General features: G+C 42.9%; 1 protein-coding gene across 2 annotated transcripts in view; it reads left to right on the top strand.

The window, feature by feature from the left end:
* BRSK2 (BR serine/threonine kinase 2) overlaps positions 1-22,976 on the top strand; it is a 301,162-nt gene that overhangs the window by 209,027 nt on the left and 69,159 nt on the right. For both annotated transcript variants that reach the window (XM_058863406.1, XM_058863412.1), the window contains exons 4-5: positions 2,349-2,489; positions 12,736-12,852. In XM_058863406.1, the coding sequence (XP_058719389.1) occupies positions 2,349-2,489; positions 12,736-12,852 (258 nt within the window). The remainder of the gene's footprint in view (positions 1-2,348; positions 2,490-12,735; positions 12,853-22,976) is intronic.

The following is a 22,976-nucleotide window of genomic DNA, read 5'->3' as shown; positions in this document are numbered from 1 at the left end:
CTGTGTCCCTTGACTTGTCATAGGCACAAATCTTTTTCAAATGCTCTCCCCTGTTCATTTCCATTATTATATCTAGTGCTTCTAGGTGGCAAGCAAAAAATGAATAACCTTGTAAATGTTCCCTGTCTTTCAGTTTGTTTTATTTTTCATACAACGTGTCAGTGCATTTTTGTTGAGTGTTTTTAATAAGATGAAGTTGATGAAAATAAATTGCTTCACAGTTCCTGCTGTGGGTGACAGAAATGCTGGGTCTGTATTTTTCAAAAACTGTTTGTTTGAAGCCAGTGAGGAGGGTGTTCTGTATGTCTGTGACTGCAATCATCTTTGTAAGACACCTCCCAGAAAAAGAAAGCAGCTAGCGATTTGAATTTTGGAAGAAAGATGCACTGCTGTATCCAGCTTCTGTGGGGCACAGCGAGACAGCAAACTATCAAGAAGAATTCTAGGATTGATTCTGTGCCAGAATTGGGTCTGCCATATTGGATAGTTAGCCAGGTCTGTCTCTAATATGAGAGGGAGAATGAATTCTACAGCAAACCTTCTTACCAGACTGTTAGTCAAGGCTTGACAATGTGGACACCCCGATGCCCGTAGCTGCTGCATATCAGCTTTCTTCTGTGTTTAAATGACTTGTTCAAAAAATGTCATGTCTATAAACAGTAATCTTCAAATTACCAGGGTGTACCCAGCAGACAGTTGGGCAACTACTCATCTGTTTGGAAAGAAGATGCCCCACATATTCCAAATGGGATTTTTAAGTTAAGATCTTTCCCATTTTTAACAAATTTTAATTTTAAAAAAGTCAATATTACTATGTTTCTTGTAACCGTTTTGATAAAAAAAAAATGCAGAAGTACAAGATCATTTGGCTTTGATCAAAAAATGCAAAAGTACAATTTTAATTCCCCCAAGTTTATAATTTTCTGGTTTTTTCCCCTTTTTGTATCCTTTTAGTACTTATTTAGCTGGCAAGACAATACCAATGTCTGTCTTTCTGTAAGGCAGGGAAATGCTTTCTCCTTCTGGTAGGTGTGAACTGACACATATAGCAGATGAAGATGGACCAGGAGCTCAGGTCCCACTTTTGCAACTTCATGGCTAATGCCATTATCATTGAGCAAGCTTTACTTTCCTCACAACTGCTTTTTGTCCTTCTACTGTCCTTTTTGGAAATTTTGAAAACAGGACTAATTAAGACCCCAAATTTATATTAATCTTCCCCACTTTTCATTTTAAATTCAGAAATTTCGTTGGAGGTTATGCTGCTTGAGGTACAGAAAAGACAGCATCCTAGATTAATTACTCTTTATTGTCCACTCAAATTTGAGGAGTTGGATTAATTCTGGTAGTAAGACTATTCTGCTGTAAAGCAAAGGGTTGAGGAATCATGCTGCACATTCAGTTCAGAATGGTCTGCTGTGCTGTTGGGAGCCAGGGACTGAGAAGGACACTCAAACTTGTTTGTTTTTAAAGGATTCAGTTGATGGTGGTCCTGCCACTTCCCTGGGAAAACTGTCACTCCCACTGTTAGGCAACATTTCCAGAGATTTATACGGTTTTCTTTTGCTTGGCTGCCTTTCATTAGCTCTACTTAAAATAAGAAAATGGTCCATCCATGGCAAGTCCTTTCCTTCCAGGTTTCACTCTTCACTGTGTGACTGCCAGGAGTGCTATATGAGGTCAGGAGTTTCCTCTCCTGCTCCTAGGCCCCCTTTGTGCCACATGGGTTCACTCAGTGCCACATTTTTCACCTGTGAGTTGCAAGGCCAGGTAGCTGCTCCAGCAAATCACTGCTGTTCAGCAGCAAAAGCTAAGCTTTTATATAGGCTGCACACACATGTAGGGGTTTGTTTGCTTGTTTGTTTTTAATAATGCACATTGTTCACCTTTTCTCTAATTCATTCTGGTTTGTTGACATCTGTCTGGTTCTGTCTGACTGCAACTTCGCCACAGCTGTTTTATAAAAGAATTGTCAGCTTGGTTAAAGGACCTGAGGCTTCTTGGTATAGAATCTTACTCCACTGTAGCTTTAAGACCTCCTGTGGAAGTTTATACCTGATTATTCCCTGTTTCCCCTCCAGGTCTTTGGAGTAATTTTTTAGCTTCCTGATTATCTCTTGCTATGCCATTGGATACTGAAGCCAACAATGGCAGGTCTGAAGTTTGCAGAACCCCTATTAAAGATATTAATCACTCCTGATTTTAAAATTCCAATTCTCTTCCACTTTTATTTCTGGAAGTGTTCCCCTTGACTACATATAAACAGAAGTGTTTGTATATAACTGTGTGAGTGTGAGGGAGTTGGTGTGATCACGTATTTACAAAATCCTGGCTTTGTGTTTTTCTAGGTATTTGGTGCTAGAACATGTGTCAGGTGGGGAGCTCTTCGACTATCTTGTAAAAAAGGGAAGATTGACACCAAAAGAAGCCAGGAAGTTCTTCCGACAAATCATCTCTGCTTTAGACTTCTGCCATAGTCATTCAATATGGTGAGTACAGCCATTTCCAATGGGAGTTCCCTCCTACATAATAAAAGGATCTTACCTCATTACTTTAAGTTTTAAGTAAGTGATGTTGTAAAGCTCTAAAAACATTGGGTAAAGTGCTGATGTATTTTTTAATTCTTGTCCATGTGTGAGACAGTGTACCAGTCATAGACAGATTTCTCGTGGAAAAGATTGTCCATCATTTCTCACTGGAGAAGAATTAATTCACAAGGAATGCTTTAAACAGGGAAACCAAAACCACCAAGGAAAAAGTTTCATTTCCACAATTTTTGCGGCACTTACTAATAAATAAGAGCTACATACACTGTATCAAAATGAATCCCTGAAGAAACCTGGGACAACTACAAATACAACATAGTCATTTTATGGTTCCCTTCAGTTCATGGAAACCTGCTGGCTTTTGGCAACCTTTGCTGAGTCCCCTCTGGGCATTTGAGTCACTGTTGCCTTTAATTTCCTTTCCAGTAGGGAAGAATTTTCTTACTAACTCCGTCATATTATTTAACCATGGAGTGTGGTTTAACCTGTGCTTTCAGGTGCCATTTTATATTGGATCAGTTTCTCTTTCATCTTCAAGTTGAGATAATTTAAATTACACTGAATTCAAGTTGCTGCAATCAGTCTGAAGCACAAGAGTTTTTGTACAGCTACTGACCCATAACTGCCTGCTCATTTCTCATAAATGCAGATCCTTGAATTTGGATTGGTTGGGGGAGAACATTTACATTATGTCTGCGTGGCTGCTTCTCCAAAGAAGCCAGACATAGATTCCCCCACTCCAGGAGACCAAGGGCCACTCAGAGATACTGCAATAGCTGGATTTGCATAATCACTGTGTGGTTACTTCTCAGTAGCCATACAGGGATTTTCTGTACCCCCAGTTCTGTGCTGAAAACTCACAAACCAGATGGCCACAGCAAAAATGGATGTTTAAATATTTAATTTGCTCTTCTAGCCCCCTCCCCCTGCATCTCTGAGTCATTTCAGCAGGAAATAGTGATCTGTAAAACAGCATATTTCTAATAAATGGAAAGGGAAAGAAGAGCCTTTCTTGAGGACATATTAAGAGTATACTGTAGAAGAAGAGTATAAGTCTTAGCAGAAGAGGCAGTTCAAAGGTGGTGGATCTGGGTGAGAAGGTCCTGAGGACAATGCCTACCTGACACAGGCAGAGTTACAATAGTCAGAGAAATTCCCAGAGAAGCCAAGAGCAGGTTGCATGCCCTAACTAGCGGATCTAAGTTTTCTCTGTTGGCAGTGACCTCTGACCAGTTTTATTCTGTGAATTCCACAGTTTTTCCTCCCTGCTATTCAACTGCACTGAGTGATCATGACCTCCTTAGAACCTGCATGATCCTTGGCAGGTTGTAGACCTGTTATTTCTTACATACACTGGGCAGTGTAACCGCTGGTGGATTGCATACATGCATGTTTTTCTTCCCTACTTGGCTTAACACTTAAGGGATCCAATCCAACAACACTCAAAAATGTTCGAGTACAGCTGAAGAGAAATTATTTACACTTCGAAATGAATATTCCAGAGAAATCAGAATCTCCATTGGGATAGAAGCTTCTACTAAAGCATGCATATATGCATATGCTAGTCCTTTGGACTTGTTATGGATACCTCTGGATCTGGGAGACTTTAATAAACTGAGAGAGGATCATGGTGAGGCTGTCAGACAGACAGACAAACATCTCTGCAGGTTTAACACTATGTGAAATTTTCTTGGCAGATGCATGTCTCTCTTGAGGAATCCATTTTCCTCTGTTAAATGTATTGGATTGTGGGCAGTAGTCTCGTTTGAAAGTAAATCCCATCTCCTTGCTAACTCCCACCTGACGAGCATCTAGTGCTGGCTAAGTTAGCAGTAAATCATAAGCTCTGCCTCCAGGTCACTCTGAGACTCCTGTGGTCTGTGTTATGTTCTGTGCTGTATTCTGGACAGTTATCAGAAAATCAGAGCATGCATAAATACGTATGTGAGTGTAAAACTTAATGTGCTTTCCTAAGCAATGAAGCCTGACCTTGTCCTGTCGTGGGGCAGTGAAATGACAAATCATCTCATCAGCCAGGTTATCCAGTTATGACCACATTGAAAAATGAAGGCTTCTGCTTTGGTTAATGACTAAATGTGGGTGCCTCCAGCCTACTGGCAGAATAGATTGATAGCCTAGTGTCCCCAGACCCATATAATAGTCCCATCTTCTTCCTGTACATCCCAAAACACTGCAAAATACCTGTGGCTTACTTTAACAGCAGCATGTAACCACGTTCAGCATTCACTACTCAGAATGCCTTGATACATCAGCATTCCTGGAGCAAAGATTCAGAAAGGATTCCCCAGTCCCCCTCCCATCAGTAAGAAGCTTCTGCTTCTACTGTGTGAGATAGAGGTGTTTTCAAACAAGCTGAGAAAAGGAAGCAGAATAGGTGTGGAGCTTGAGTCTGCGTGTTTTAAAAATGTACATGCATCCCGTTCTTGTTTTATTTACTGGAAACAGTGGGGGAATATTTGATGCACTTCACTCTGTGGTGCAGTCACTTACAGGGTTTTGTGCAGGATGGCCATGGGGGAACGCTTATGGGTAAGACACTGTAGGGTCCTCTGAGGACTTTTGTGTGGACATAGCACCGTGCCACGCCAGGGACCCACGGGCACGAGTAGCAGCACGCAGGGATGTTCCGTGGGACCTGTGCCACTTCGCTGCCGGAGCTGGCGAGCACTCGTCTGGGCGATGGATGCAGCGTTAGTGCTCGCAGCCCTTCGCCGCGCTCCCAGGGCTCTGCGCCGTGCTGCAGCGCCGGCAGCGGGGAACGGCACACGGACCCGAGCTCCCCCACGTCCATGGAAGGCCACCCGAGCTTGGGAAGTTTTCTCTGGACACAACCCATGGGTTTTGCCTAAGCTGCCGTTCACCTCCTTCTGGGTGTCTGCTCTCCTAAATTCAGGGCCTTTAGGGTACCTCCGCTGGGTGCCTCGAACCAATAGCCCCTTTTGAATGCGCTGCCCCCGCAGTGCGGGGTAGCTCTCCTCAGCTGGTTGAGTGCCCGGCTGTATTTTCTGCGGGAATCCGTGCGGGAGCACGCCGGGGGCCGGGTGCCAAGGCCTCGGTTTCCTCGGGAAGAGCCCGTTCGCTGGCTCTGTGGGGAATGCTGCAGCGCCGGGCGGGGCGGGCTGCCCGCCGCCTCATTGGCTGCCCGTGACATCACCGGCGCGAGCCGCCATTGGCGCCGCGCGGCCCCTGCCCCGCCGCGCGCCCGCGGCCTGGCCCGGCTCCGCTCCGCCGTCTGCGGCTCGCGAGCTGACAAATAAAAATATGATTACAGAAAATACCCCGTGGCAAACCTTATTATGGCTTCAGAGATAACAGATAATGCCAATTACTGCGCAGGGCAGTGGTGACATTGAGAGGAAATCCCCTGCGGTAACGAGCAGGGAGATGATTATTTCATTTTATTTTTGTTTTGGTTGCGTTTCGTTTTGTGTGGTTTCTTTTTCTTTTTCTTTTTTTTTTTTTTTTTTTTTTTCCCCTGAGCGTGCACAAGAGGGGTTAAGGCAGGTTCTTTATGAATATTGATAAATGACAATTATGAGGGCCCTTTCTCCTTTCCTTGCCCGGGGCTGTGCTTGTTTGAGTAAGGAAGGCTCTTGCTGGAGAGCGTGCGTGCCTGCGTGGGCATGGAGATGTGTGACTTGGAGGGCTGAGGCAGTGAAAAACAGCTTTGTTTGACTCTGCCTCCTGTTCTTCCCTCAGCGCAGGGAGGGGAAGGCTCCCCATAAAACAACGCTTCAAGATTTCACAGCGGTGGTGCCAAAATCTCTGGTATATTCCTGCAGGCAGGAGCTGCAGAGCACTGCCAGTAAGGGAAACAGGCTTTTAGGGAGAAATCTGGGGTGTCTCTGAGAAGCAGAGCTGAAGAATGCCTGGTGCCATGTTCTGCCATGTAGTGCCACCCTCCTCACAACTCCTGCTCTGCTCCTGCTTCATTTATAAGGAAAGTGTTGGGGTGTTCTGCAGGGAGGGTCTGTTAAATGCTGAAGACTGCAGCAGACGGACACTTCAAAATCATGACTCAAGGCCTCCAGATGTCAAACTGGTCTAGAAATGGTTGAATTTAATAAGATGGGTTGCTGGTTTTTTGGGGGTTTTTTCTGGCACTTGAGCGTTCAAGTTCTCTTTCAGACCATCAGAAGTAAGAAGGGTGCATTTTTCCCCTGTTGAAAGCTGATACTCACCATTCATTACTTGAAACAGGAGTTTCGGTTCTATGCTCAAGACTCACTGTAAAACGGTGAGGAATTTTCAGATATCCCTTGTACAGGGAACCGGAGAAAACCCATCAAAGGCAGCAGCTGCAATGCCAAAGGCAAAGTTACCAGCTCAGCTAAAGTCAGGGAACATGTATTTTTGTGAGTTTTCTTCTTTATGTAAGCCACTGGAAACTCAAAAATGGCACAGTCTTACTGTAAGCATAACCAGGTAACATTTTCTGGGAAGTACAGCAGTGGTGATAAGACCTGACAGGCTGTACTGGCTTTGAAATACATGAATATATGCTTTGGGGAGAGGCTGGTAGGGAGAAACAATGTATTTTAATGGATCAATGGAAATACTTGTTTAAAAGCAAAGAACGTTTTATGCATACAAACACTTCCCTAGGACTCCTGATATGTTTATAGATGTTGTCCTTTTTCCTAGCTATAATTATATTTACTTGTTCTGCAGAATTCTGTGAAAACCAACTAAATGTGAGCATAGCAACCCTGGCTATAAAGCAGTAATCTTCTGTAGGTAGATACAATGTACATGTTTAGATCTGATTTGCAGAAGCAAGAGAAAATAAGATTAAAGGGGTTTTTTGCTCATGAAGTTTAAATTAATGCTTCTCATGCTCTTAATTGTTACTGATAAGTTATTTCCATCACATCAGGTATTTTAAGAGGCATACTGCAGAATAATTATTCTGTGGTCTGGCCCTTCTGGGAGTTTGGGGTCAGTAAGAAAAGCATTTGCAAAGTAGCCAACAATTTGATTAGTACAAATGACCTGCAACTACTCCAATTAAGAGGTTTCTTGGGTTAGAAATCTGTGACCTACAATGAGTTGTCATAGAAACTGATACGAACGTTTCAGCTCAAACATCACTTTAAAATAATGGCTTCGTTTGTCATCTCATTGCAGGTGACAGCTCCTTTGAATCCAAGATCTAGAGTCTGTCCCTACACCAGAATTCTTCTGGCAGCCTTGGGTGACAGGCAGAGTGTGTTTCTTCTGCAATTGTAAAAGTACAGGTACAGGGATATTCTCAGAGCAGGAGGACAAACTGGAAAAGCATTGGAGGGAACTAAAGGAACTGTCTGAACAGCATCTCTGGCTGTGACTAGAAGGCAAGCATGGCCAGTGTGTAAATGGGAAGCTGAAACATGTTAATGCATATCTGTGCCTTTCATTTTCCATACACCACCTTCAAGAGTGGTGCCCATTTCCATGGAAAATTTTTTCAGTGCTCTCTGTGCATCCATCTTATGCTGCAAGAAAATTGTAAAGCCTCTGTTGAAACTTGTGAAAGAGGGATGTTGCAGAGACTTTGACAGTGTGTGCTTCCCCTGCCATGGCTTGCTCTGTGGCTCCCTTTCACTCACATGCTCTCCCTTCAAAAGCCCACTGGATGCTGGCTCTGGAGGCTGACTTCATGTGCTGTCGTCTTGCTTGAGGAGCCCTGGGAGTCCGTGGCCACTAGGGATCAGGGCTACACTGACTTCTTCTGCAGTCCTGCATTTCTCTTTCGCATTCCTTCTCAGCTTATGCAGGGCTCAATTGGAGGGTTTGTCATCTTTGTCAGAAAAGAAGCTGCTTTCTTCTCTTCTGTTTTTCCAGCTATGTGATAAAGCCCCTACAGCTTTAGAGCCTTTAGAACAAGGAAAGGGTAACGAGTCCTCTGTTCACCTGCAGAGAGAGGAGTTGATGCGGTCGTGTAAGACATGGAGAGCCAGAGAGATCAGCTGGAATGGAACCAAATTAAATGCATTTACTCTGCACTGTTCCATTAATGCCAAGTAATTACCACATACAGTGGGATTTTTGTTTTTCTTTGTTTTGTTTCATTTTGGCACAAGAGAATTCTTTTCAAATGTGAGTGCATTAGGCAGTCCAGTCTTCTGGGCTCTTAGGTAAATTATAACAAGCCTTCCCTATTCCCATAGTGCCTCTCCCTTCCCCCTGGCATTTGAAAAGCTGGCAATGCAAAGATGGAAAATGCAAATGCAGAGAGGAAGTCTTTTTCCCAGTGGCAGCGATGCTGTTTCTGCCACTCTGGTGCAAACTCCTGGCCTGACTCCTATCCCCAGGATAGGATTTGCTGCCTCAGCAAATTTAAAGTGGTCCAAAGATGGGTATCAGAGAAATGCTCCAGCTAGAGGAAAAATTTCACTGGGGATATAATTCTCTTGTGGTTGAATGTGCAAGTACTGCCTGATCCCACTGGCACCCTGATCTCTGAAAGCAGTGCTGCCAAAATACAAAATCTATGCTCAGGCTGCCATGAAATTCCTAAGTTAACCATCCATACTGGGCACTAGAGACCATCTTGAAAAATGTATGGAGATGGGTCAGAGAGATGCAAAACTGCTGTATCAAAACTATTCTTGTGTTTTGGGGGCCAGGCAGCCATAAATGTAACAATTCTCCTCTTTGCTCAGTGAAGTGATAATTTCTATAGTGAAGAGCTGATAGGTTTTCTTGGTTTAATTTGGTGAGTATCTGGAGGAAAAGAAAAGAAATACATTAACAGTCTGTTGCTACTCCAGTTTTACTTTCACACATTGTGTCCCAGTCCCACAAATCCCCAGATCCAAACTTAAGGCTTTCAAAGTGCTCATTGGGAGCTGAGTCAGCACCTCTACCTAAAGACATTCATCAGACAGATCATTCATGTAAAAACATTGTGTAGCACAGTGAGGTGAAGCTTATTCCATGTTTGGCATGTGGATGGTGGTACCTCCTTTTTTCTCTTTCTTGCAGTGACTCTAAAAAACACACATTATATATGTGCCAACTTACAGGAACCTCATTTCCCCACTTGATTCTCCCTAAAAACCCCTAAACAGGCCTAAACCTGTGTTGTGGATCCCAGCTGATGGGAAGACAGGATGACATGGGGAGAAGGAGACTCCACGATTGAATGTTGTCCCAGTTTTCAAACATGTTGTCCTTTCCCTTTCACTGCCTCTTAGTGGTCTGGAGTGGGGCTGGTTCAAAATTCACATACTTTATGCTCCAGCTGGGACCTGTGGCAGATCTGCTTTCAGCCATGGAAAGGGAACATTTTTGCATTACATTTAGCTGCACCATATTCCTGAAATAAGATACTTTGTTGTGAGCGTACATCCAGGCTTGTGGACATCCTGTGCTTAGGTCATGCTCCACCTTGGTCATTCCTGCTCTCTAAATGAGCCACACAATTTGAGGATAAGCAGAGGATTCCATTTTTAGGCTCGAAAGTCACATGTCAGCGGTATGCCTGCTATAGACTGTATATATGAATCATACAATATCACGCAGTGCACAAGCAGTGGAACAGGCTCAGGCAGCAGCACCCTCAACTTCTATAACATGTGCCTGTTCAGCAGTCAGCCAGGAGCAATTCCAAGACTGAAAGACAGCTATAGCCACTGAGAAACTGCTCAGCAGTGTTGCCCTGAAAACTCAGTTTTTCGATCTTGTTAACATAGTTTCTAAAAATTTTACCAAGACAGTGACTGTAAACAAAGATATGTATACATTCTTTCTGATACATGTTTTTTGATGGATGTCTCGCACTACCAGTATGATTGAAAAGGTGGTAACCTAACTTTCCAATCCCTGGTCATTGCCGAGAATCTATAAATACTGAAGTTGTAAGAATAAAACCAGTTTTTTCCCCTGTTATACGGGAGCCATGTCTGTGTAAGTCATTGCGTGTCCTATGGCGACACAGCAGAAGGACACACTCAGCTTGAGCTGTGGGGAAGTTAATTGTTTCATAGCATCAAACAAGCAGCACTCACTTTACAGGGGCTGTTACCTGCCCCTGAGCACTGGTCCTCAGACAGGGGAACTGCAGCATGCCTTATGCAGCTGGATACGGTCTTCCCATTAATGAAAGCAGTTGTAAGATGAGAAGTGTCCAGGATGTCTGCTGGAGGAAGGATGAAATCACACACTACTGTCTCGTTAGCATCCAGCTTTCCTCACTTGCCTTAGAACTGTGAGCTCTTTGCTCCATTTCATTGCTGGAGCTGGAGTATGTTAAACTTTGGCAGGTGTTGATGATCTTGCCTTTGTCTGGGACTGCTGTCCTTGATTATGACATTCAGGAGTTCTTTTCCTGGCCATTAACTGGTCATTCACTACCTTTGGAACCTTCCCTTGTCACTCATTTCCTACATTTTTTGTTGAGTAGTTAGGACTATCTCGATAGTTATTAGAGAGCTAATAAGTGTTCTGTCTCTGTTATCTCGAACCTTGAATTTCTGTGAGAAATACAGATTGGATAAAGCACCTTTTGCATTTCCAGATGAAAATGTGCACAAATCTGAATCATGATTATTATCCACAAGCTTGTTTTTTCGTTGCTAACAAGGGCATTTTAACACTCAGGGTTCATCATATTTATGCAAGATTGGGGACTAAATTTTAAAAAGCAAGAGAGAACAAATCATAGGTCTCAGTGAGGTGACTAGTAACTGCTTTGAATGTGTGCTGTTTTGTTGGGAGTCTCCTTTGGAAATAATTGTTACAGTCCCCAGGTATCCTATTACTGTGTGCTCTGGTTTTACATAAAATCTACCTGCATTATTTACTGATCATTCCTCTTCTCTTCAGATCAGAGGATCTAATTTCCAAAACCTTGTCATGCTGCTCATATTGCTCTGAGAGGGAAGAGACTGTCCACCTTTCCATTTTTGTAGGGGTAGAATTACACTTGTATGCATGAGGAGTGTTAGAGGAATTCTTTTAAAAGTGAAGAGGAAATGCACAAAGATAAGCCTGCCTTCCATGATTGGTGTCACTTGACTGTCCTGACATGTGGTTCATTTGCTGAGTTCAGTTTCTGGTCAGAGTTACTGCTTTTATTTGTAAGTTTTTGCAAGTGGGTGTTGTTTGCCTGACACTCAAGTGTTGTTGGATGTCCATTTCCCACAGGTTTGTGTTCTGCCTGCCCACTGAAACTGGAAGTCCTGCCTCTTTGGATGCTGCTATTTAGAACTTTTATTAACAGAGCAATTTTGCCTAGTCATAAGCAAAACCAAGAAAAGAGCTTTTTCTTTGGTCTGCCTGAAGTGCTTCTCTCATCTCTGTGACTTTCCAAGAGCTGCAAATAAAAAGGGGAAAAAAAAAAAGTGCATTCATCACAAATTTTGTGTGAGATTTTTGTCTTTGGATATAAAATCAAGCATATGCTATAGTTCTACAGAATCACCTGAGTACTTAGAAGTAGACATGGGTGCACAGTGGTTTTGGCTGTGAGCAGTGGAAATTAATAAATTTGTCAATATATGATTTGCAGCAGGAGTTGCCATCATGAAGGTTGTGGCTGCCTGGCTCTGGCAATGTTGACAAATAATAAGAGAATCAAGCTTTAATGGAAAGGGGGGAATCCTCTCTCTCCTTCCCAGTGCTGGCACCCTCAGTTAAAAGCACTGCTGAGTTAAAGGAATTTCTCCATCAGAGCTAATTATCCAAAATTATTTCAAAGTCTTATGCCTGTGTAAACAACTCTGAATAGGAGCTTTTTGCAGTAGCATTTACATCAGAAGGTTTTTTCTCTGGATATCACTAATTTTGTTTCCTGTTGTTGACAGAATATATTGATGGTGTTGCCTCCTACCTTAAGGAGCTGTCATATTATAGAGTATGCAAGCCCTAAATCCAGGCTGAAATTATCCTCCTTTTATATCCTTCAGTTTCTCCCTCATGTTGGTATCACTGGTAGTTGAAGACTGTTCCTTTCCTGTCAGGACACTGCAGGCCTTGCATTCATCAGGAATGGGCATTTGGGATATGGTCTAGAATACTGCAAGGATTGGATCTTGAATATGTGTATTCTCCTGCCTGGGACAGGAAAACAAATTAAATTAATTAAAGTAAAACAGGTTGGATGCTATTCTGGATAAAGAACAAGTTTTGGAGTGGGAAAGCTGTTACAGATAATTTCATTTACATTTTGACCCTTTCTTTACAGCCACAGGGACTTAAAACCAGAAAACCTACTGCTGGATGAAAAGAACAACATCCGGATAGCAGACTTCGGGATGGCATCACTGCAGGTTGGGGACAGCTTGCTAGAAACCAGTTGTGGGTGAGTATCTCAAAGCATATTACAAAAATGAGGGACAGATTCCAGACATAGAGGTTGTCTATAGTAGGGGTTTCGGTAAAGGCCTGGAGACCTACCCACTGCACTGGTGCTTCCCAGCAGGACAATAAATTCGTATAATGCACGTAGTGTGGAAGAAAGCTGAAAGAAGGGGATTAAATGCTTTACAGTGAAAAGCAGGCCACGGCAGGTGTCACATACAGATATAAAAATCAAGGCTTTCAGGTTTGGATTCATCTGCGAATGCTGATGTATTTGCATTCACTGGCCATAGAATTTTTGGGAACTAAAAGCAGTGGTTGACTGTTTTAAGAGGCTTTGAAAAAATATTAAGGGGTGGAAAAATGTTCTTAAATGGAATTTGCATGTCCTGCATAGGCTGTCTGCTTGCATGCAGCTGTTCATGTTCATGCTGAACACTGCTTCTGTCAGGTCCCATTCAGGAGTGACAGGGAAGAAGCAGGGTCCTTTGCAATGACAGGCAGGGCATGAATGCAGGTACAAAGGAGCCTGCCTGGAGGAATATTGCAGGGGCAGTCTAAAGATATTTCCATGGGAATTCAGTTGCCTTCGGGCACCACTGGACCATGCTCCCTGATTCCCAGTGAAATAGTGACTGTGCAGGGGCTGTGGCACTGAGCTGTAGCAAGGGCAGCAGCTGCACTGAGCTGCTGCATCCTGGCACCACTACACCAGCTTTTAGTTGTGCATTAATTTGTTTTAACAGCAAGCACAGAAACCAGACAGTACCAGCAGATTTCCACTTCCTCCCATGCAGACTGACTTTTCCTGGCCATTGGTAGTGTGATTCTGATGCCTTCAGCCCAGGTCCCTCCTCAGCTGGTTAGAGTTCATTTTTTGGTGTCTTCTCTGAGCCAAGGCAGTTCATAGAGCCATCGTTGTTCCCTCTAAAGCTCAGCCACTGCCTCTCAGTCCTAGGCTCTGCTTTCCAAGTCATGAATAATGGATAGAAAAAGTATTTGAAATTCATTATAAGATAGAATGCTGGTTGGTGAGTAAACTGGGACCCACCGATTCTCTCCTGTCCATGTCAAGCCAAGATCTGTGGTCTTAGCAGCACAGATGAAAAGCAAGGAGTTGTGATGCCAAGGTCAATTACAATGCCCTGCACTTGGGTAGGGAGATACTCAGTATCATCAAAACAGGCTGAGGGTTGAAAAGATTCAGAGCAGTGCTGCTGAGAAGGGCTTGGGGGTACTGGTAAGATGAAAGGCTGGATGTGACCCAGCAATGTGCACTTGCAGCCCAGAAAGACAAACATGTCCTGGGCTGCATCTAAAGCAGCATGGCCAGCAGGGAGAGGGAGGGGATGCTGCTGCTCTGCTCTGCTCTGCTCTGCTCTGCTCTGCTCTGCTCTGCTCCGCTCTGCTCTGCTCTGCTCTGCTCTGCTCTGCCCTGCTCTGCTCTGGTGAGACCTGTACTGCATCCAGCTTTGGAGGATCCATAGCATAAGAAGGATATGAACCTGTTAAGAGTGGGCTCGGAGGAGGCCATGAAGGTGGTTTGAGCATTGTAACATCTTCCCTGTGAGGACAAACTGATAGAGTTGGGGTTATTCAGTATGGAGAGAAAAGGCTCCAGGTGATCTTATTGCAAACTTTCAGTACTGAAAGGAGGACTGTGAAAAAGATGAGGACAGACTTTTTAGCAGGACCTGTTGTGATAAGACAGTGGATAATTGTTTTAAACTAAAAAAAGGTCAATGTGAATTAGATACAAGGACAAAGTTTTTTACACTGAGGGTGGTATAACATTGAACAGGTTTCTCAGAGATGATAGATCCCCCATCCCTGGGAACATTCAGTGTCTGGTTGGATGGGACTCTGAGAAACTTGATCTTGTTGAATATATACCTGCTCATTGCAGAGGCATTGGACTAGTTATGTTTTAAAGATCGCTTCCAATCCAAACTGTTCTGTGATTCTGCACATCTGTTGCTTCCAGCTTCTTTCAAGCTTCCCTTCTAGATGAGGAAATGCAGTCCTCCCTGCAGCTGCCGCAAAGCCTCTATATTCTCCAGAGAAAATTGTTCCCCTTCCTTGTGTGAGGGGAAAAAAAAAAAAAAAAAAAAAAAAAAAGAGGAGTATAAAAACCAATCCAGCCAGCCTCAATTGCCTTGTAGGATTTCTCAAGCTCCTCAGGAACCTCTCAGTAGGGTTCCTGTTCTTGTTAGCACTGAGCTCTGTTATCCAGATCTGGAGTCTCAAAGGGGGGCTTCCTTCCCATAAGCTGTGCTGAAATTCAAACCTCCATGCTTCAAGCAGATCCAGCCCCCACATTGTGGCCTTAAAATGCACTAATAAAGAAATCAATGGAATGGAAGAGATGTGCCTGTAATAAACAGAACACAGCAGCAACGCTGTGATCTCCTGCCTTGCAGATGCATTTTAAGTGTGTTGCCAATCACTAGGCCTCCATGTGAGCTATTACACCACTTCATTAATTCTCCTGGCATGCAGCCCAGCATGGCTGATACTGGTGTCTTGTGATCTTTCTGGTTTGGGGGGTGAAGGAAGGAAGAAATATATAACAATATGCCACACGGTTCACAGAGAAGAGTAATCCAGTTATGACTCCCTTTCCCTTGGAGCACACACTGTAACCAACCTCAGAGTTTTTCAAGGCAACAGTTTTACCTATCCATGTAGTTGGTTCTTTCAGCCAGCATGAAAAGGAACAAAACAGAGTGAATCATGGCTAAGATATTGAGCTTTAATGAGATGCTCCTCGGTGCACCCATAAGTTAATTTTGAGAATGGCTTTATCCATACTGTGAACACTGATAATGAGATGAAACTGTAACATTTCCATTGACAGTCATGCAGGGAGTCTCCAGGTATTTCTGTCAGTCAGAGTGGGAGGCTCAGATGGGGTTGAGCTGTGTGATACAGCTAACTTTGTCAGTTCATCAAAGCGGGGAGACTGCAGTCAAAAATTCTTTGCTATCACAAGTGAACTGCTAAGTTTAGTCCAAAGTCTGGGTAGTCTTTAGGTCACTGCAGAGTCTTGACTGGCCTCATGAAGAGTAGCCTCATGTAGCCCCAGGTATGATGTAATTGCGTATCTCAGAGTCACTGTTTTCAGGCGGATATTCCTTAGGCCTGCATTGTTTTCTATAGCACTGATAGCACTGACAGACTACCCGGAGGACACAGTAAAAGTTCAATCCAGATGTGTTTGTGTAGGAAGAGGTAAGGATGGACTTGCTGTTTCACTGAAATAATTTGTCACTGATAGACCTCATGCTTGGCCTTGATTGTAATGAATCCCCGTTATAGAGCTGTGTATTGTGCAAATCCTGCATATGCGCAGTGCAAAGGAATAAGCTGTAGTTTTTTTAGTATTTTTAGACCCTTAAGGGGAAGAGGAGCTGTGTGTAGGCTCTGCAGGACTAATTCTGCTTATGGCAGAAATTGCACAGCAAGGCAGTCTTATGAAGAGATGGTCCTTGAAATGCCAAAGTAACACAGTGAGTCTCTTCATTCCTTCAGAAGCAGGGAGGGTCTGTCTGCTAACAGCAGACAAGGAAGGAAGAGAAAGATGAGATAGGCTGCTGCTTCTACTATTTTAGATCTCTTCAGCTCTTCTTCCTCTTTACACATCCAGGCAGTGGCATGCAGAGACACTCCCCATCTCTTTCACAGTGATTCTTCCTGGCATGCTGCCTGGCAGTGTTTCAGAATGGGAGAGGTTGTCCAATCCATCCTGAGTTGTCACTAGGCAAGAAGAGTGAGTGCCTTTTGGTTAAACCTCAGGTCTGAGACCCAGGTTATCTGAGCTTGATTTCTGTCTCTGCTGAAGGCATTCACGGTGGTCTAGGACAAGATGCATTGCCCTTCTCTGCTTCAGTTCTCCATCTCAGCGAGTCATTGGTGTATCAGCAGACCTGTGGCGAGCAGATAATTCAGAGGGCAGATAGACCTCAGTGTCCAAGCACCCTTTCTGATTTTAATTACATGACATGATGCTGCTCATATTCTTTCCCCCTTATAATAAATGCGTACATATATATCTAAAACATATGCAAGTGTCCTACATCCAGTCATTGTTAGGATTGAAAATTTAAGCTCTTGAATTTGGAAATGCCAGAATTAGTACTTTTTACCCCATCTCATCAAGGCTTCTATTTCCAGCACTCCATTCCTTTCTCCTTCCTGATTTGTGCCACAGTCTAGCTGACTTCTCACATTCATTTCTGCTCCGTATTTGGCCCCAAATCCCAGATTGTTTTCTCTTTCTACTAGGTTCCAGCTCTAGTTTCCATTACCTTGTTGTGTGAGTCAGTTGCTGTCAGTCCTAGATCTACTTCATTGGTTTTGCACTCAGTTTTAAAGTTTGGTACCATGTGGTAATCCCACCCACAGCAGCTCAGAGTTTCAGATAAAAAAATTACTCTGTGAAGTGTTACCAATGCAGGTAGGATTTTGATCGCAATGCTCTAGAGAGCTTCTGCTAGTAAATGCAAACTGCAGTTTTCTAGTGTAATGCAATATTTCTATGACATAATTTCTAGAGAATGCAAATAAATACTCAGGTTTTCCCTTTGCAGTGGAGGATACTAGGAATTTTTCTTTCTCTGTCTTTTGTGTGTAAAAGCATTTACTTAAAATTAGACTTAGTGGAAATGCTTCAGCCCATACACAGTATGCCTGCATACAAATACATGAAACCAGTCTGAGACAGACAAAAAGCAAGGAAAATTGTTGTTAAATTGGTAGTAAGTTACGAGGAACTTAAAATGAAGATTATAAAGGGAAATACCAGACAACCTTATTAATGACCACTGGCACCAGGATCACCTATAATACATCACAAGGTATGTTAAAAGAGCTTGGATTCTGCAAAATCAGTCCCTGAGAGTTTAAGATGTGCTTTTCTTCAGATTGGTAGTGTAACAGTTACTCAGCCTGTGCACATTAGGATATGCCCATTAAGTACGAGCTTGTACAGGTTTTTTCCAACAAATCTTTGCCTCATTTGATGATTGGATGGTGTGTTTTTTGTGAGTAAACAGCTATTTAATGTTTGGGTTTTCCTCATCATTCATTTTATGGATCCATTTATAATTTCTGCTCACTGCTTTCAAGCCTTGCTATGAGTGCTAGGTAGGATTTTATCACTGTGTCTTAGGTTTGCAAATATTAATTACATTGTTTTCATATTATGTTTGCTGCATTGATCTGGTTATCTCCATTTTTATGAGGACAAAGGATTATGCAAAATGAAACTCAAAATTGTAAACCAGTTTTGAGTGTACAGTTGGATACTCTTGGGGCCCAATACCTCAGGATATTTGGTCCTTGGTAACAGTCCTTTACTGGGAAAGCACAGTGCCTACCAACTGCAACTGCTGCTCCACATGCTTATAAATGCTGGAAAACTTGGATGTGTAGCACTGTGATTCTGAAAACTGGGGAACATGCAACTCATAATTACCTGTGAACATCTCAGTTAAAGGCACCTGTTCCTTTTTTTCATAGAAGGATTCTCTGGCAGGGACAGAGAGTTTGATTCTCCCATATGTCAATCAGCTGCATGCTTGCAAACTTGTCTTTATTGACACTGAAGTTCCCTCACAGTGCTACAGACTTCCCAACTTCAGTCACAAGTAGAATTTGATTCACATTCCTACAGACTTCCCAACTTCAGTCACAGGTAGAAAAGAGGCATTGGGCGGAGCAACACATCCACCTGACTTACCTGCAGAGTACAGTGTAACATTTTCAACTTTTTTTTTTTTTTTTACCAGTTCTTAAATTTTGCCAATCTTTATGCCCTTTTAATACAAGTGTCTGGTTAATTCTTAAAATTAAAACCCCTTAAAGGTTCCATAATATAAAAACTTGAACTGATAATAATGAACTGATTTACAGATTCCCCAAAAATGTAATTGCACCTGAGGAGTAAACAGCTGTAAGATTGCTGAGGGCTAGATGCTGAGTTTTCTCATCCAAAGGTAAATGACTGAGTTGAAGCTTTAATGGCAATATAGCATTCAGCCTTAACTACACCTACCACCTTAATTATGGTCTTACCTGCAGCTCCTGCTTTCACTGCAGCCTTAACTACCCACCGCTGCTGGAAGCTTTCGTTAGTCTCTCCCTGCCTTTCTTTTCTCTATGATCTGTGGCTGTCGCTTTCACTACTCGGAATGCCAGTGTCCCTCTCCTGAATTCCCTTTATCTATTTTGCTACTCCTCTGCTCTTCCCCTTCATCTCAGCCCTTTGTTACCCAGCATGGGGGGAAAGTAGAGGCAGCCTTTTGCTCTAGTGGGTAACTCCTGCCTCTGAAAGCCAGCTTGGAGACAGTGATTAAGAGAGGGGAAAGAAGGACTCTAGAATCGAGGAACAGCAACAACTGCCAGATGTGTGAGGATTTCTCTGCAGCTGTACAATATCCTATATCAAGGTAACTTCACGCATAATAAAAACAGAGGAAAGGAGCCTTCTTGTTCCTCCCTCTCTGCAGAAACTCTGCCTCTGTCTGTGAGGCCTAAAGGATGGCCCTCAAAGAAGCTTTTCTTCTCCCCCGAACAGTATCATCTTAAGGCATGGGACCAAAGGACTGAGGCATGGACACTCATCTTTACTGGGACTTAGGAACCCATCAGGCAGTGTAACACATGATTTGTCACACTGTGGAGTAGGATCACACAGGTTTTCCTGTCCTTCCTGATCGACCAACCACTTCTCTGGCAGAGCAGTTACTGTGTGTTCCCAGATAAACCGTATGTGCCCAATGGATTTGTGTGTGCACAGTGCAGGTCTTTTTTACCTTTGTGAAAAAACCTGTAACTCACAGGCACATCACATCTGCACTGAAGATATGGCCCTGGTTGTCTCAGATCTACTGCAGCTGCACAACATGTTGATGTGCACAGATCAAGAACTAATTCTCTAGTTTCTCAGATGAAATTCAGAAAAAATGCATCATGGATATATACATTTCTTTCTGAATGCTTGATTTAACTGTCCAAAGCTGTCCTGGATTTCACCATTGCTCTCTTGTCTTATTTCCTCTGATTTAAATCCCACGTAAATGCTCTAAGGTCCCCTAAGGTCCTTAAGATTACTGTGTCCTAGAGTCACAGCTGTGAATGACCATTCAGAGAGCCCTTCCTGCCCCAGGCAGGCTAGCCTTGGAAAATCCACATCACCATGGAAATAAACACTGCTAACATCGCTGTTTTTTTGTAGCGGTACCCACAGGCAGCAACTGTTTCTTGATCTTGCTGAGCGATATATTTATTTGTTATCAAGGGCAGACTGGGGCTTTTGCTGCACAGAGATGTAGCAGAATGATGAGGAGGTGGCCTAGGGGAAAAGACAGGGAATGTTGCTCTTGACACATCTATATTGAATAATTAGTGATAAGAGCCAAAGAAATATTCATGACTCTGTAGAAAGATAAATAGATTTTTGATTAAATTTGAGTTTTGTCTTTATAGCAGTAAATCTGTGATTGGTAGCATGGAAATGAGTTTTTTATGGATTCTGGCTGACTGGAGGATCCCTTTTAAAGCTGTTAGCCAAGATGATGCTGCAGATACCTACCTAGTGTGTGCTGGCAAGAATTCAGAATGGCAATGCCAAAAACCTGTGCTCTCTGGGCAATTGCAATGCAGGTGTTGAATGATCGAATTAATCCAGCTTGTTCAAAGGGTTTATTATAACCCATATTTTCTCCACCCAGTCTCTTAGAATTTTGCAGAATTTCAGTGGTGCCTTTTAAGATCTATGGCACATTCCACTGCAGTTCAGCAGGCCTCAGGAAAGAAAACATTTTGAGGGCATTTGCTAGTGGGACACATAAATACCTATGTACCTATCTTGAGTTCTTCACAGCACTTACATTCTTTTCAAGTGTGTTAGCACAGGAAGCTCTCAGGTGGTTGCGCTGCTCAGCACCCACAGCTAAGAGTTCTGAAATCCTTGTTGGAGTCATAATATACAAATAAGAATTCAGGAACACTCTGCAAAGTGAGATACTAAATCTTCCAGTGCACCCCAGTGCCATTGCCATCCAAAGAGGATTGTACTGAAGGATATTGCTGAACTGTACAGGATACCATGTGGGATTTGAGAAGTCTGACTAAAGTTTCTAGGTCAGCCACAGGCACCACCTGTAGTAGCCATTTAATGTACTATATGTGTTCATGACTCACACATAAAGAGAGGCAGCTGTACCTTGCAGAACCTAAAATACAAGCAAGAGTGAGAGACTCTATTAGAATACATGCTAAGTGATAGCAGCTCAACAGTTACATAGACTGTGTCTGCACTCCTTTTACCCCCCATATGTTTTCCAATAAACCTAATGTGACTCAGTTGTACAGAACATGTTAGAACCAGCCATTCTGTTCTGGCATGACTAAACTGAGCAAATATCCTTGATCTATGTAATTCCTGTACTCTTTTTACTACCATGCGCTCTTTTTCCAAATTCCAGTTGCATAACTATGTTCCTTACAGCTCCCACACTGCCCTCCTTCAGTAGTCTGTGTAAGCAGTCCAGCACTAGAGAGAGTTGTACTTGTCAGGCCTGGGCTGCAGTCCCAGTTGTGCTGCTGCTCCTTCCTTGTGCTTTATGTGTGCCTTAGGGATGGCCTGTACGTTCTACACCACTGTTAGATATGAGAAAAAGACGACATCACTGGTCAAGCATTCCCACAAGAATAATTTGTCTTCTAAAAGCTTGCAAGATCATGTGCTAGTACAGTGTTAGGACTTTTTGTGGTTTAGACTCTGGGGTTTTGGAAAGAATAGGTGTAGTGCAGCTCTTGGTTTGCTATAAGGAGGCAAATTCACAGGAAACAATATATTTTGGAATTGTGGGAACATGTACATAACATAAAGCAGTGCAGTGTCTCTGGCCTCACTTTGTTGTGGTGTGAAAGCTGCAGTTGCATTGCTCTTGCTTTAATCAGAAGAGTAGACTTGTGATGAGGTTCTGGTCACCCTTTTCAAACAGGCCAACTGCAGCTTTTAAAAACGTTAAATAATCTTGTCCATGTTTCCATGGCTGTCAGTGACAGAGCTACAGAGAGAGCCTGGGTAGACTGTCCTGCCCACTAGACGCAAGACTATTCTTTCTGGTCTTCCAATGAGCAGCTCTAGCCAGCTCTCTGAGGGAGGCTCTGGCTTTCATTATCTGTTTTGACTTTTGAACCGAGGTTTTTAAAATGTAGTCTAAACTAAGGCACCACTGAGCAGAGAGACTGGTTAGAATACCTGTGAATAGCCCATCTCTTAAATGGGTCCAGGGTTGGTGTTGTATTAAATATTGGATTAAGCTGCTGAGTTCCACTTTTCCTGAAATTCGTGAGGGATCAACTGCATTTTCTCTCTCATCATGGAAGCTTTGCTGTCAAGGTAGCTGCACTCCCAAGTGTACCCTGCATTTATTGTCATGCTCTGCCAAAAGCTGTGATAACAAATCAGCGCATGCCATGCCCGTGGGATGGTATTTTGCCATAAGATAAGTGTAGTGTGTATGGAAATTCAATTAATGGGCTGTCTCACTGGGCATTAATATAGCATCCTAGCACAAAGCTAACCTCGCTGTACTTCTGGTTTGCTCATTACTTTGTGAGACAGGTATTGCCCAGCCATGATTGCATTTGTCACAAGAAGCACATGTACAAATGAAGACAGGCTCAGGGACTGCTGGGAGGTGTCAGTATAAACAATAGCATGATTTGCACACGGGTTTCAGACAGTTTGCATCCCTTTTACTTGTCAAGTTACTTTAATGAAGGCTATAAAATAAATAGCCATGGCTATAATCTTTAGGAATTAAAATTATTACCTGGCAAGTTGAAGTAATTAACTCTTCTCAGCTAGGAATCAAACAAGAGATATATGAGTAGAAGGCTGTGAAAAGAATATATTAACTCACCAGGTAACAGTGCTATTGTCCATCCTTTTTTGTTTTTTTAAAGCAAAAAAAAATAAGGCATGTTGCAATCATGTATTGGCAGCTTTTGTGACCACTGATATAAATGAGAGTCATCTTAGCAGAAGAGATATCAGACATCATTTAGGGATGCATCTGTCTTTTTTCCTGTAAAAGGTTTTGCAGTGTG

This window comes from Poecile atricapillus, chromosome 1, assembly GCF_030490865.1.
Source record: "Poecile atricapillus isolate bPoeAtr1 chromosome 1, bPoeAtr1.hap1, whole genome shotgun sequence".
Lineage (NCBI taxonomy): Eukaryota > Metazoa > Chordata > Aves > Passeriformes > Paridae > Poecile > Poecile atricapillus.
The sequence above is the reverse complement of the archived record's forward strand: the minus strand, read 5'-3'. Positions and strand labels throughout refer to the sequence as shown.